This window comes from Diplotaxodon limnothrissa, linkage group LG22 (assembly GCF_057381915.1).
Source record: "Diplotaxodon limnothrissa isolate DT_005_m linkage group LG22, D_limnothrissa_male_GT1.1, whole genome shotgun sequence".
In the NCBI taxonomy this organism is placed as follows: Eukaryota; Metazoa; Chordata; class Actinopteri; order Cichliformes; family Cichlidae; genus Diplotaxodon; species Diplotaxodon limnothrissa.
This window is the reverse complement of record NC_140616.1, coordinates 2,774,798-2,788,690: the sequence shown is the minus strand read 5'-3', so window position 1 is coordinate 2,788,690 and position 13,893 is coordinate 2,774,798. Positions and strand designations below refer to the sequence as shown.

At 44.4% G+C, this 13,893-nt stretch overlaps 1 protein-coding gene across 2 annotated transcripts in view; it reads right to left on the bottom strand.

The window, feature by feature from the left end:
* LOC146609134 (protein MTSS 1-like) overlaps positions 1-13,893 on the bottom strand; it is a 64,981-nt gene that overhangs the window by 9,462 nt on the left and 41,626 nt on the right. For both annotated transcript variants that reach the window (XM_085345956.1, XM_085345957.1), the window contains exons 4-7: positions 7,358-7,442; positions 5,728-5,819; positions 5,502-5,576; positions 5,263-5,274 (exon numbers count right to left, since the gene is read on the bottom strand). In XM_085345956.1, coding sequence (XP_085202082.1) covers positions 5,263-5,274; positions 5,502-5,576; positions 5,728-5,819; positions 7,358-7,442 — 264 coding nt within the window. The remainder of the gene's footprint in view (positions 1-5,262; positions 5,275-5,501; positions 5,577-5,727; positions 5,820-7,357; positions 7,443-13,893) is intronic.

Here is a 13,893-nt window from a genome sequence, read left to right as displayed (position 1 = left end):
CAAACTCACACAGAACTAAAGAGGAGGCAGCCTCACAGCTGCAGCCAGATTATCAGCCATCTGTGAAATCCAATTCTCACTGAACAGAACTTTAGCTACAAAGAGCAGAGCCTGCTCTGAAACTACGATCACTCAGTGGCTTCAAAAACAACAGTCAGAGCCTCCCACAAACCATTAACCACATTAAAGTCTCAAACAAGTCTTTTCTCTCTGGCGATCAGTCAGCTGGAAACAAACAACCACTGGAATCCCACTGAAAACACACCACACATTAATGTTTGCCATTTTGAAATTACATTGCTGCTTTTATGAAATGCTTCTGGTTTATTTTTTAACTCTGTCCAAATGTCTCAACTCTCCCTTACTCCAAGTCTTTACTAAAGCGGTTTCATACACAGAAGATTAAACTGATTTCACGTGTCGACACGGCCGTTGCGACATGAGTCTGATGAGCTGGAGTCTGTATCTGCTTTAATATCATCTCCCACAGCGACTGTAATTGGATTAGTTAATTTACTTTGTGACACAGAGCAAAGCTGAACTATTTTTACATTGTTTCATTGACTGATCGAGAGCAGCTATTGTGGGTGTGGGTTTCCCGGAGCGCTGAATATGTCGAGTGTTTGGGGATCTTAGCACGCTACACGTTAATTCTGGTAAATTCATATGTTCCAATTGGAAATGTGGAAATGTTGAACAGGAGTATAAGGCGACTTAGATCATCCCTGGTGAGTCATTACTACATCCAGGCGTATTTTACTCTTTTCTTCCATTTGCCCGCGTACTACGAAACAGGATTCAGGGCTTAGCGAAGGAACTTCAGGTTTCACCCTGTGATTTCCATCTTATGAAGAAAGTTCACAACTTATGCTGCAGACCTGACCACCTCCAGATCTACTGACCAAACGATTCTCTGAAAAACAGCATCAGGTCTTTACTTTCACTGATAGGAATAATTCAGAAAAGAATTCCAGAGTCTTAAATGCAGCTTTATTCCTTCTTTATTTGGCTGTTGGCTGAAAGCAAGTTTAGAACCATTTTTGACAATGAGTATAGCGGCACAGATCGGAAACAGGCCACCCGGGTCTCCCGAGGCTGTTAAGTTAATATTTCTGCACTGCTGTATTATAACATGTAATGAATGCATTGTGCAATACTGAATTCTTTCCTTGCTGGTTTCATCAGCCCACAGCTACACTTTAGAGGATGTTAGCTTGTCAACAGCTGCTTTGGTGTCTTCTGTTAGTGATGGATCTGAAATGTTTCAGCTTCTTGCTGAAATATGCAAGAAGTTACCCAAGCACGCTGCTTTAAGACAACTTCCTGTCATGTCCAGAGAACAGCTTTTAAACCGTTATGTGGCATGACATGAATCATTACCATGGATGCAAGTTTATTTTGATTCCTCAGACTGTCCTGCTTCCTTAAACACTCACTGGAGAACAAAATCTGAGTTAATCCATCAACAACGAGGCCCCCTCCAAAATGCACCCTGCACCCCCAATTCGTTAAAACCACGGACAGTGCCATGAACCGCTTGCAGCCGAGGCCCACAGCGGCAGAGAGCAGGCAGACCAACATGTGATTACTCAGTCTTTTCTTGACTTTGCTGTCATGAAAATACGACATGACAGAGCAGACTGAAAAATGCCTGCAGCAATTTTCTAAACCTCAAAGCGACGTTCACTTTTGTGTGACGAGATCACATTTAATCAGCTAATTTCACTCCTAACAACTGCTGTCTTTCCCCCTCCACATGGTGCTCTGGGGTTCAGTTTCTCCTCTTTAAAGCGATCGTTTGGTAATCTCATCTTCTGGATTTGAGGACAGACATAAACATGCAATTAAAGTTCCTCATTCCTCCAGCGAGATCCGAGGCCGGCTTCTGTGGTCGGGCTGATAGACGGGAGAACGCGCGCCGTCTCTCTGTAAGAATTTTCCAAGCACAGGCTTCAGTGATAAAGAGGAAAGAAATGGTGAAGACTTGCTTCCAGAAATGTGAACGTAATTCCAGGTTTCCCACAGAATTCAAACAAACAGGATGTCTCGGGCAGAACATCGCTCTTATGTTCTTGTTTATCTCACGATCGCCTCCTTTTTTGTCTAAATCTAGACATTTCTGAATGCTTTCTTTTCTCCTCATCCTCGTGTCCTCTGTTGACCTTTGCGTAGCCTTTTCGATACAGGTCAAACTGAGAAGACCCACAATCCCAAGACAACAGATTTTTTTGCAAGCTTGTGCACTCCAAAGGATTGGACAACATGGAGTTCCACTGTAATGCAATCAGGGGTCTGCGTGAGAACGTTGCATTTACCAAACCCAATAACCTAACCGGTTCATGGTCTTTCTGTCCTCTCGCCCCTCGTTGGTCGCTGCAGATGGCTGTCCCTCCCTGAACCTGGATCTGAGGTCTCTTCCTGTTAAAAGGGAGTTTTTGCCATCGCCAAGACATCGCCTGGTCATTCGGGTTCTCTCTCTCGCTCTCTCATTGTAGGATCTTACTTTCTCTGATTTTTAAGATTCCTTCGGATAATTGTTATTGGGAACTGATGCAATAATAATTCAAATCTTAATGGGATGAGTTTAAATACCTGGAGTCAAACACCCAAAGCAAAAGGTCAATGCACAAGAGTGCAGGCAAGGTGGAGTGGGTGGAGACAATTGCCCAGGTGTCTCTTGGAAATTAGATTTAAATCTCATCACAAATCACTTTTCACCTGGATAAATAAAGAATGAGAGTAAAAGGGAAGATTTACAAGATGCTAGTGGAATATGATCTGCGGTGGTGACCCTTCAACGAAGCAGCACATTATTTCTGTTGTACCCTGGATACCTGCAGTTGCTAGGTTTTTAATTTTTTTAGCCACACACACACACACACACACACACACACATATAAAACACATCCACATATTTGAATTTAAAAGAGACATGAAGACAAACTGGTGCAAACTGTCAGCTACAAAACTGGATTTTCAAACTCCAGCAACTCCAGGATCCCATGTGATACTATAATAAAATCTATAGAGGACCATAACACCCAATTAAATTCAGCACTACATGGTGGTGTCTATGATGGGGTACTGGAGCTCACCTCACACATGACCCACCGCTTTAGACCAGCTGTGCTGTTTCCAGCTTCGCATCAACAGTTTCTTTCACCTTTTCCTGTTTAAACTCGATCCATTCCGAGTTCCCGTGCTCAAAGCCAGCGCTATAAATAAAAAACCTTTCTTAAGGTGGTTTCCCTCAATCTGTTTCTCATAATATTAACTCTTACTCAGAGCTTTCCCTTCATTTTCCAGTCTCCTGTCATTACATTCATTTCATTCCAGCTCAAGTTCCTCCACCTCTTTTTTTCCTTCCTTGAAACTTCTCCATGTCCTCTTCCCTCGTGACATCCACTCCAGTGCAGAGGGAGTTTCCTCTCGTGCAGTAATAACAGGCTGGGAGGACCTGAGGACTGAAGCAGTCTGACCACATCTGAGGTTCCTCTGGGGTCAACCCTGGTTCCTGTTTGTTTTGTCTTAGAAGCTCAATTCAAAGCTGGAAACCATCGAGTCCTTTGTTGGCAGCAACAACGAGCTTTTGTTTCCAGTCATAATAAGGCTCGTTTCAGTGCGATTGCTCAGACTGGGACTACTTGTTCTAAAAGCAGAGCCTGTTTTGGTGTTTACTCGTAGTCCTTTGGAGTTCAGCGGGCAGAGTGAAGAAGTAATATTGCCACATCACATTCCTGTAATTCCACTGGACTTCATGCTATCCTAAAAGTTATTTTAGAACAATTTAGTCAAGTCAGCGGTCATGCTATCAGCTCTAAGAGCCTGCAAATAAGAGGTTTACTCTGCATTAACAGCCTGACCCTGGAGGAGCATCATCTACAACTGTGAATGATCAAAAAATATCCTGATATCACTGCATTTAGACAGACCACTGATATCGGCTGTGTTATAGCTCTCATCATCTACAATGATCCTCATCGATCTCTGCTCTCTCAAGTTTGAGGTCCTCGGTTGAAATCGCAGTCTGCACAGGTAACGGGGCTTTACACAGGATTCAGCACGTACTGTGTTCACTGCTGTTAGATGGAGCTGTTGAGGGCGTCGCTAACGTGGACCTCCAGGTTGTTATCTGAAAATAGCATCAGCGTGGAAGCATGCCCGAGAAGACGATGCTGAACAGGAGCTCAGTTCATTTTACATTAATAAGGGCTTTTGGTCTTTATGGAGCTGTTTTCCAAACTTTTTCATCACACCTCAAACATGCTGGATAACCTCAGCAGCTCTGTCAGCGTCCGTTCATCTGCCCGCCCTCTTCTACTTATCTGAAGTCAAGTCATGGTGGCGGCACCCTAAGCAAACTTTCCAGTTCCCTCTGGGGGTTCCCAAAGCATTCCTATTCCAGATGAGATAAGTAATCTATTCAGCCTGAGCCACCTTAACTGGCTCATTTTGACGCTGCAGGAGCGACAGCTCTACTCCTCCGGATTCCTCCAGATGTCCGAGCTCATCGCCCTATCGCTAAGCCCGAGCCCACCCACCCTTCAGATGAAACTAAGGACGTTTTCACACCTGTAGTCTGTTTACTCTGAATCCGAATCAGCTGAGGCGTCACAACATGACTCTTTCAGTCATTACCCAGACTTTATGACCAGAGGTGAAGAGTCGATGGACGGGTAAATCGAACGGTCCACCTTTGAGCAACGCTCTCTTCACAGTGGCTTCACCAATCCAATGCTCTCCGACTTCCCATCGCATGTGAAGAAGATTCCAAGATGTTTGAACTCCCTTGCTTGACTGAGCCTCTCCACAACCCCAAACATTTGGTGCTGACCCTGTCGTGTGCTGCGTTCGGGGCTGAGTCACACTGGTTGACACGGTTTTACTGAACGAGCCATGAAAATATTTCCTTTGAAGACTCTCGTTCGGTGTGCCTCTAGTCTTTGTTGTGTGAGTCACACAAACATCTAAACAGCGTGGGAACATGTTTCAGCCGACCGAAGTGGGCTGGATGTCAAACTCAAACTGAGCTGGAGGTGTCAGAGTGCGACTGTCTCATATTCACCATGTTGATATATTCACAACCCTCTAAGCTCGCCCTCTGGATTATCGTGGAAAACTTTAACACACTTTTTTTATTATTGAAATATTAAAACCACTCAGACTAAACATTGGAGAAGTAAAAATGGAAAACACCAGTCTCCTGAGCCTTTTGCATTATTGAGAAGAGCAAGAAAGGTGGATAGATGGGTGTGTACTTACCGAAAACATCAGCTGGACGAGCAAAGCATGATGGGACGCCAAAGGAAACACATAAAAACATGATATTAGCTTTTACATCTGCACATTGCTCCATGCCAGTTACACCCTATAAAACAACTACTGATTGAATTTTCCCACAAATACCACAAAGTGTTTAATTTAAACAGTTTCAAGTTGCAGCAAAATATCGCAGCCCCTCAGCCGCAGTTTTTTATGCAGTGAACCCACACGTGACAAACCTTTCTTAGCTTTCTTCTGCAGCTTTAGAGTGTCTGATGATCTCTTCTTGATCTCCTGACGGGCTTTCTTGTACTCTGGAAAACGCACACAAACACGGTGTGAATGCAAACAGCGTGTGAAGTTTGAGATGCATGTAGAGGTTGTGTGTGTGTGTGTGTGTGTGTGTGTGTGTGTGTGTGTGTGTGTGTGTGTGTGTGTGTGTGTGTGTGTGTATGTGTATGAAACCTTTGGCATGGTCTTTATCCAGAGTGTTGGCGACTCTTTTCCACTCCTCCATCTGCTCCTGTAGAGGGTTGATCAGACAGTCCAGAAACACCCTGAAAGCGCGCACACACACACACACACACACACACACACACACACACACACACCACGTATGGTTAAATCTGTTCCTTTTGCAGACAAAAACAAAGACCACACAACACAAATCAAATTAAAGATGAAGGCCGGATTAAATCTGTGGGGAATTAATGCAGATGTGTGTGTGGGCATCATTAGCAGAGTGATTAGCTGCAGCGGTTTCTTCCTAACAGAACTGACGCACGTGCAGAAATCAAAGGACTTGATATTTTTAAGCATACAGATCAGATTTAAGTGTGCATACAGCATCCGGAGCATGCATGAGCCTCTCTGCCTCCGTTGGGGCTCGATCACCAGTAAACTGGTGCATGGAGATCATTCCCAGGATGCCACTTCTAAGAAGTTTGGATTTACCAATAATTTGACACAAGCATATGTATTCAGTTTCTTGAATGAAGAAGAGAGCTGATTCATAAAGCAGTTTGTAAGAGGATTTATTCTGAGGTCATTTTTCCATTTAGTAATTAAAGGCTGACAGAGATCAGGAGCCATTAGATATTATGAGGTCATATTTACTGGGATTTACATGAGCTGCTGTGCATATGTCCAGCATTAAAAGGAAGTCCAACACTAGTTTCACTCCTGTGTTTCCCCCTGGTCATCTGCACACCAGCAGCAGCCTCACAGTCTCAGAAACGTTGGTCTAGAATAAATACTGTGATTACAAGTAGAGAATAAAAACCCTGAAAAGGGACCAATTAGCTTTCATTCCCAAGTTAAATGACTGCTGAGGTCACGGCCACTTATTTAAGATTTATCAGCCTGATACTGTATAATGTGACAATAAGAGGATTTTACATCCCATGTGGCCAGGAAACACCTCCCCACCGAGGAGCTGGAGGGGGGAGGTGGTTGGGTGAAGGGCATCTGGGACGCTTTGCTTAGCCATATAGAAAATAACTGGATGTCTGCCGTGACACATCATACTTTATTAACAGAGGTGAACCCTGCATCCTCCTGCTACTGCATCCCTATTCACAGAGTCAGCTGGAGGTCCCATCTTACAGCTTCAATCTCTCAGACTCTCTGCTTTCATACGGGTGGAGTTAATGGACTCATGCAGCGAAGGCAAAATGAAAAAGAGGAAGGCTGATTTTGATCAGGAGGAGCGGTAGGTGAGGTTTACAGGCTCTTGGAAAGAAAGCTGGTGAAAGGATGTGGTCACAGCAGGACTGACTGGGGCTGATACTGCACTCTGCGGTCACGTGGATGTAAAACATGAGTGATGAAGAGTGTAAGGAGGATTCATAAAAGCAGAAAGAAGGCGGCACAAAGATGGACGAGGGTGTATTTATAAAAACGATCTGGATAATTATTTTCAGCCACGATGATGTCATTAGATTGAGTCAGAGACTGATGGACCAGGATGGAGGATCTAAAAGCTGAGGCAGGCAGAGGAGCAGGTTGCCATGGAGAACTGGGAGGACAGGCCACTCCTGTTCATCTGAGACACACACACACACACACACACACACACACAGACAGATCTACCCACATGGAGAACTGGCGTAGTTTGGCCTCGATGCTGCGATGCCTCATGCACATCCTGGTGAGGGCTGAACCGATGTCCCGGGTCCCCCCTGAAAGCAAACACACAGACACAGAGGACAATCTGTCAGTCAGACCGGGAGCTGCAGATCACTGGAAGACTTTCAACATGACGCAAACTCACAACTAAAATCACCCTTGCAGCTCTTGCACTTGTAAATCCTGTGTTTCTGCCTATCATCTATTTATTTAACCTCTAAATAAGCTGAAACAGGTTTTCCTCCAAATAAGAAACCTTATCAATACCATAGATGCTCACATGCAACTTTATTAGCTACAAGCCTTCACCTGCTCGAAAAGCAGTCACAGCGACTCGATGAATTTAGGCGTAATCAAGACAAGCGGCTAAAGTTCAGACTGAGCATCAGAATGTTAAAGGAAGGTGATTTAAAGGACTGAACGTTGTTGTTGGTGTCGGACAGGTTGGTCTGAGTATTTCAGAAACTGATGACTTTCCCCTCATAACCATCTCTAAGGTTTAAAAACAGAAAATATCCTGTGAGCTGCAGTTTCCCTGGGAGCAAATGCCTTGTTGATACCAGAAGACAGAAGTGAAAGGTCAGGCTGCTTTGAGTTGATAAGAAGCAACAGCGAGTCAAATACTGACCAGTGAAAACTGAGGTGTGCAGAAGAGCGTCTGAAAACGCACAACACGTCGCACCTTAGAGCAGACTGGCTATAGCACAGAGACCACATCGAGCCCGCTGCACTCAGCTAACAACAGGAAACTGAGGATACAATTCTCACAGACTCAACAGACGACTGAAGAATCACCGCCTGGTCTCATGAGTCTTGATCCTGCTGCAACATTTTGATGGTAAATCCATCCTGCCTTTTATTGGTGGTTCTGGCTCCTGCTGGTGGTGTGATGTGAACACTTCTTTTGGCACAGGTTCTGTCCTTCAGTACCAACACAGTATCATTTAAATGCCCCAGGCTGTCTGAGTACTCAGTGTACCCAGTGCCTGCTTCCAGCAGGATAACGCGCTGTGTCACAGAGTTCATCTCATAATGGTTTCTTGAACATGACCTTCACAGTCACCAGATCTCAATCCAATCGAGCACCTTCGAGGCAGGAACAGGAGATTCACATGATGGATGCAACTGACAGATCTGCAGCAGCTGTGTGATTCTGTCACGTGGTTTTAGACCAGAATATCTTACATGTTTCCAGCACCTTGTTGAATCTATGCCATGAAGAATTCAGGTCATTCTGATGGCCAACACAGGTCCAATCCAGCACCAGACCCTAAGGAAGCACCCACTGAGTGTAGCAAGTAATAAACCCTTAATGGATTATAGTAAAAACATGCAACCACCATCCTCAACATAACAGGTAAACACAAACCACAAGCTTTGACAAGCTATAACTTATCCTGTTTATAATCAGCAGGGATGCTAAATGTGTACAAACAGAATTATTCCCCTTACCTAAGATAGCAAAAACAACTGATGAATACAACACTTGTATGTCATCAGCTTGTGTTATATGGAGCAAATCTCTAGGAGAATGTAAACACACACACACACACACACACACACACACACACACACACCTTGTCGAAATGACTGAACTGCAGAGCACTCGTACTTCTGTGTGGGTCTGACATCTTTCGCTCGTGCATTAGATCTGCACAGCATCAAAAATACATCCAAATGTGAGCCCTTCCACTCATGTACAGCTGTGATTTTCTTACCACTGGAGTCTGCTAGAGTAGCTTTGCATGATCCAGAATTCAGAATAATCCATTGTCCTCAAAGTCACCCAGATCTCAGCTCAGGTGAACATTCATGAGAGATTCTAGAGCCGTGCCGAGCTGCAATCTACATCACCATCACAGCCACGCTGCATTAGCTGCTACAAGCTAAGGGAAATTCCTGGATTTGACTCTTTGCACTTCTACAAATGATGACTTGGATAATATTTAGTGTGAGCGCACAACAACACCGGATTTCTTCATCAGCTTACTTGGTAGAAAGCTTGTTCCAAGTATCTTGGACTGGCTGACATTCTTCTGTGAATTTAAGCCGAGTCAGAGTTCGCTGTTACTTTGTGTAATCTGAGATGTTATTAAAGGACAAAGAAGGTAGCTGCACCTTCTCCCACACAGCCACTCGATAAACAAACCCATGAAAACATGAGCTACATAAATATCCTTCTGTATTCAAGACTGAAAACAAGGCAAACACATTTGATAACTTAACCAAGTTAATAAAGCAATTTCAGCAACTCCAGAAATGGACGGGATTCAACCCCCAGTGTCTTGCTCAGGGACACTCTGGCAGGGTGTCGGGGAGCTGACTGTCAGCGCAGCAGAAGCTCCACAGGCGCCAGATGGTCATCTTCTCTTTCCCCCAGACAGAACACTCCCTCCTGGGGAAAAGTTCACCACAACTCAGCCTGGCAGCCTGGAGATCCAGCAGCTCCTCCAACACACGCCAGCACTCGCCTTCCTGTACATGTGAAGACCATCAACAACCACATTCCTCTCCAGCTTTGACTTCAACCTCTCCTGAATTCTTCACTTCTTAATATCCTGACTAGCAAATTCTTGTCTTTTAATATCGTGTATTGTGGACTTGCTTACTCTTTAACTTCTGGAAGGAATATCATCAGGAAGAGCCCTCACAAGTATACTGAGCAAACACACGAGTTGGCTGGGTGGGTGAACACTGCAATGCACCACTCCTCTCCCTTCCCGATGCCTTCCTCCTTTCCTCTTCGTCTTCTCTCCGACATGTTTCTGTCACACCCTTATGTCTCTTTTCTGCCTTCTCTTTAAGCTCCTCAGAGCCATCGAAGGCACAGTGAGGACGAGCCGTCCTGCTCCCAGCGCACATATAAGATGAAATAACATTACCCTACATGTGTGTCTATGATGGATTGCTGATGATTAAATCTTCCATGCCGAATTCTCAGCAAGTGAAAACGAAACAAAGTCCCAAATGGGAAGCTGAACCACATCAACGTGTAGAAGAAAGCTGCGTGAAAAGAGGCTCATAGCAGAGACACTGCAACAAGCATGACAATGTTAGTGCCGCTCCCGTCAGCTGAGCTTAACGGGTCAATCAACTTGTGTGAGTGAAGTGGAAGAAATGTACGGCAACCAAGTGCAAATAAAGATCAGGCTGTGGTTGATAAAAGGACCAAATTGTGTCAGTTCCAAGTTTGATAAGGTTTCAGCACTAAAACTATTTTTATGTTTACAGATAGTTTCAATTGCAAAGATGTATTAAAAACACTTTAAAGACTGGCTTTCTGACCCTAAACCTCTGTCGTGTGGTGTTTCTGGGAGCACACAGTGAGCTGTTTGCTTCTTTTGGTTGTAGACAGTAAAAAAAAAGAAAAAAGAAAAGTTGTCCCATAAACTGTTCACAACAAAGTTTGTAGAGGTTTTAAATAACCGTGTCATGATTCCTGGAAAGACACGTAAGCGCAAAGTTTTCCTGGCTCCCAAAATTACTCCAGCACCAAAGTAAGTGGAGAGCTGAACCCTAACTTGACCTGATTTATTTTATTTTGGAAGAAATTTTTAGGGCTCTGTTGATGTTATTGACGGTTTCTTGAACCCTGAAGCCTCGGGGCTGTACGGTCCATCAGCCATTCATCCATGTTTGATTTAGCCATTTCTTTAAGAAGCTCTGTTCACTCCAAATACCACCTCCTCTTCCACTTTCCTCTTGCCCTCCTTCACACCGTCTCTCCATCACTCCCATCCTCTCTCTCGTCTGTTCTCACATTCAGAGGAGGTGCTGCCTCCTCTCTTCTCACCTCATCTCCTCGTCTCTGCTGCCCTCCTCTGAGAAACAAGATGTCACACTTCAGAATCGGTCCAGGCCAAATTTCTCACCCGCCATCTCTGGTGGTGGTGCAAAATATAATTTGTCAGAATTGTTGCAGGGCTTCTCCGGCAAAGATTTTACGACAACAATAGAGTCAAAGTCAGAAAGCAGACCTCCAAATGAGCTCACTTTTGAAGGTCTATGTGAGCCAGACGTGCTGATAAAGCTGACATGGCAGGTTTTCTTACAGGACAAAAGGCCCGAGATGGCTTCTCACTGGCGATCTGAATCGTGCAGATCTGTGAAAATGATTTCATCTACAAACATTTGGCCTGAGTGCTGGCTGGGCAGCTTTCCACACACACTGTAACTCCCCGTCTTTCAACCTTTTTTGACCTCATATCCTCAATTTCTCAGGACCACCACAGTCTGAGATAGCGTGACTAACAGTGCACTCTCTTTATTTTAGGAGGCAGCATCAATGATCTGAAGCGTTACAATTCACATTCAAGCCAAGAGGCGAGAGTCCTTTAAGTCAGATCATCATTCACTTTGTGTACACAAACTGTTCTTCTGATTTGTAAAGAGCCTGGTACGAATCTAAACAAATCAAATCTAAAACTACTAATGCGAGGACACCTGTTTATGTGGATGTGGTGATCCTGGCAGGATCTCCAAGTCGCTGTCTCTCTTGACAAAAGGCTTTACCACTTGCTCTTAGTGCTGTTTATCAACCCAAACCGTTGCCTAGTTTTAGAGAAATCAGCTGCAGAGATGTCTGGCTTCTCTTGATTATAAGATGTGTTTAAAGTGCAAATAAATACACTCAAAATAAATTAAAAGAACACTTTGAAAACAATGGGGAAAAACATGCATATATATCTATAATGATATGGACTAGGTAACGTTTTAGGAAGGAAACAATGCCACATATTTTGATGAAAATGATCAACCTACACAAGCTGAATACAAAAACAACTCAAAAATCTAAGTAAAAAAAGATGCAGCAGGTTAGTTCACTTTGCCAAAGTTTCCATGAGCAACTCAAAATGCTGCTCAGTAGTTTCTGCAGCCGCCACAAGCTGCTGTGGACGCCTGACAATATTGGGACATGCTCCTAATGAGACGATGGATGGTCTGCTGGGAATCTCCTCCCAGATCTGGACCAGGGCATCACTGAGCTGATGGGGCCAGTCAGTGGTATCAGTCCCTTCCTCCTCTAGGAAATGAACCCTAACCCACTGCACCAGCGCAGGGTCTAAAAATTGCTCCAAGGATTTCCTTTGGCTAAGTAAGGGCAGTCAGAGTGCTGTTGTTGAGCCTGCAGATATCTGTATGTCCCTCCATGGATATGCCTCCTCGGACAATCGCCACCAAACCAGTCATGCTTAATGTTACAGGCAGACCCTTTCAGGTCTGTCACATGAGCTCAGGGTGGAAAGTGGTGGACCTGGTATTCTGTGGCAAATGCCAGTCTGGCTCCACGGTGCCAGACAGTGAGCACAGGGCCCACCAGAGGACGTCCGGCCCTCATAAAGTCTGTTTCTGATTACTCAGTGGCCTGTGGAGGTCATTTGTAGCTCTGGCAGTGCTCATCCTGTTCCTCCTTACACAGTGATGCAGATACAGATGTTGATGGGTTAAAGACCTTTTGCAGCCTGTTCGGCTCTCTTAGAGTAACTGCCCGTTTCCTGAAATCTCCTCCAGGCTCTTGAGACCGTGCTGGGAGACAGCAAACCTTCACACACTGATGAGCCATCCTGGAGGAGTTAGAGTGTGTGTCTGAGCTCCGTAGTAGTGACACTACTCTAGAACTCTGTATGTTAGTAATCCATTATTGCCATATTACACATAAAAGCAGCTTGGGAAAACTACTAAGACATAAAACACATGTAGCAGCTCAATACTCTTTGATCTATCCGCACACATCAGATGCACTGATGCAGTGGTATAATTACAGTAGATTAGGTCACTTTGCTGTATTTTATGGCTGTAAACTGTGATCTGTTGCGTTCACACTGCTCCGGGCTATAAAGTGGAAAATTAACTTCCTGGTGTCTTTTTCTCACGTCTGTGTGCACAGAGACGCATCGATGTCAACACAGCTCTGCTCTCCCATCTGTACCCCACAATTTACATTTTAGTGGATTGGTGGAGCCACAAAACATAAAAACATAAAATTGCCTTCCATCCACACCCCGAACGTGCTGGCCGAAGCCGCCAAGCTTAACAGCTCTTCTGGCAGAAACGCTGGGATCACGCTCAGTGTGACATGATGTAAACGTCCGTGGCGTCCCCTCAGCTGGGCTGTGATGTTAGTTGGCTGCACAGTTCTTTGGGTTGGCAGGTTGTAATTCGCCAGAAACCAAATGGTTCCTACATGAAACTACTCAGAACAAGGTTTGTGTGTTTTCTGAGTAACTGGGTCGGGATTGCAAATGTATATTTTTTTCATTTGTCCTTTTCTTGAAGAGATTTGAGCACCACAAGGCGAGTGGTGTGTATGAAAACAAGGCAGACCTCGCTATAGCAGTTCTCTGTAAAACTGGGTAACTCACACAAACACTGTAGATCAATAATCAGCACTGCAACACACACATTTGACTTTAGTAACCTTTTAACTGAGTGCAAATGCTGAGCAGAACAAACGAAAGGAGATCATTTTAGAAAAATAGCTGAGTAAGGAAACTAATCTGTCAA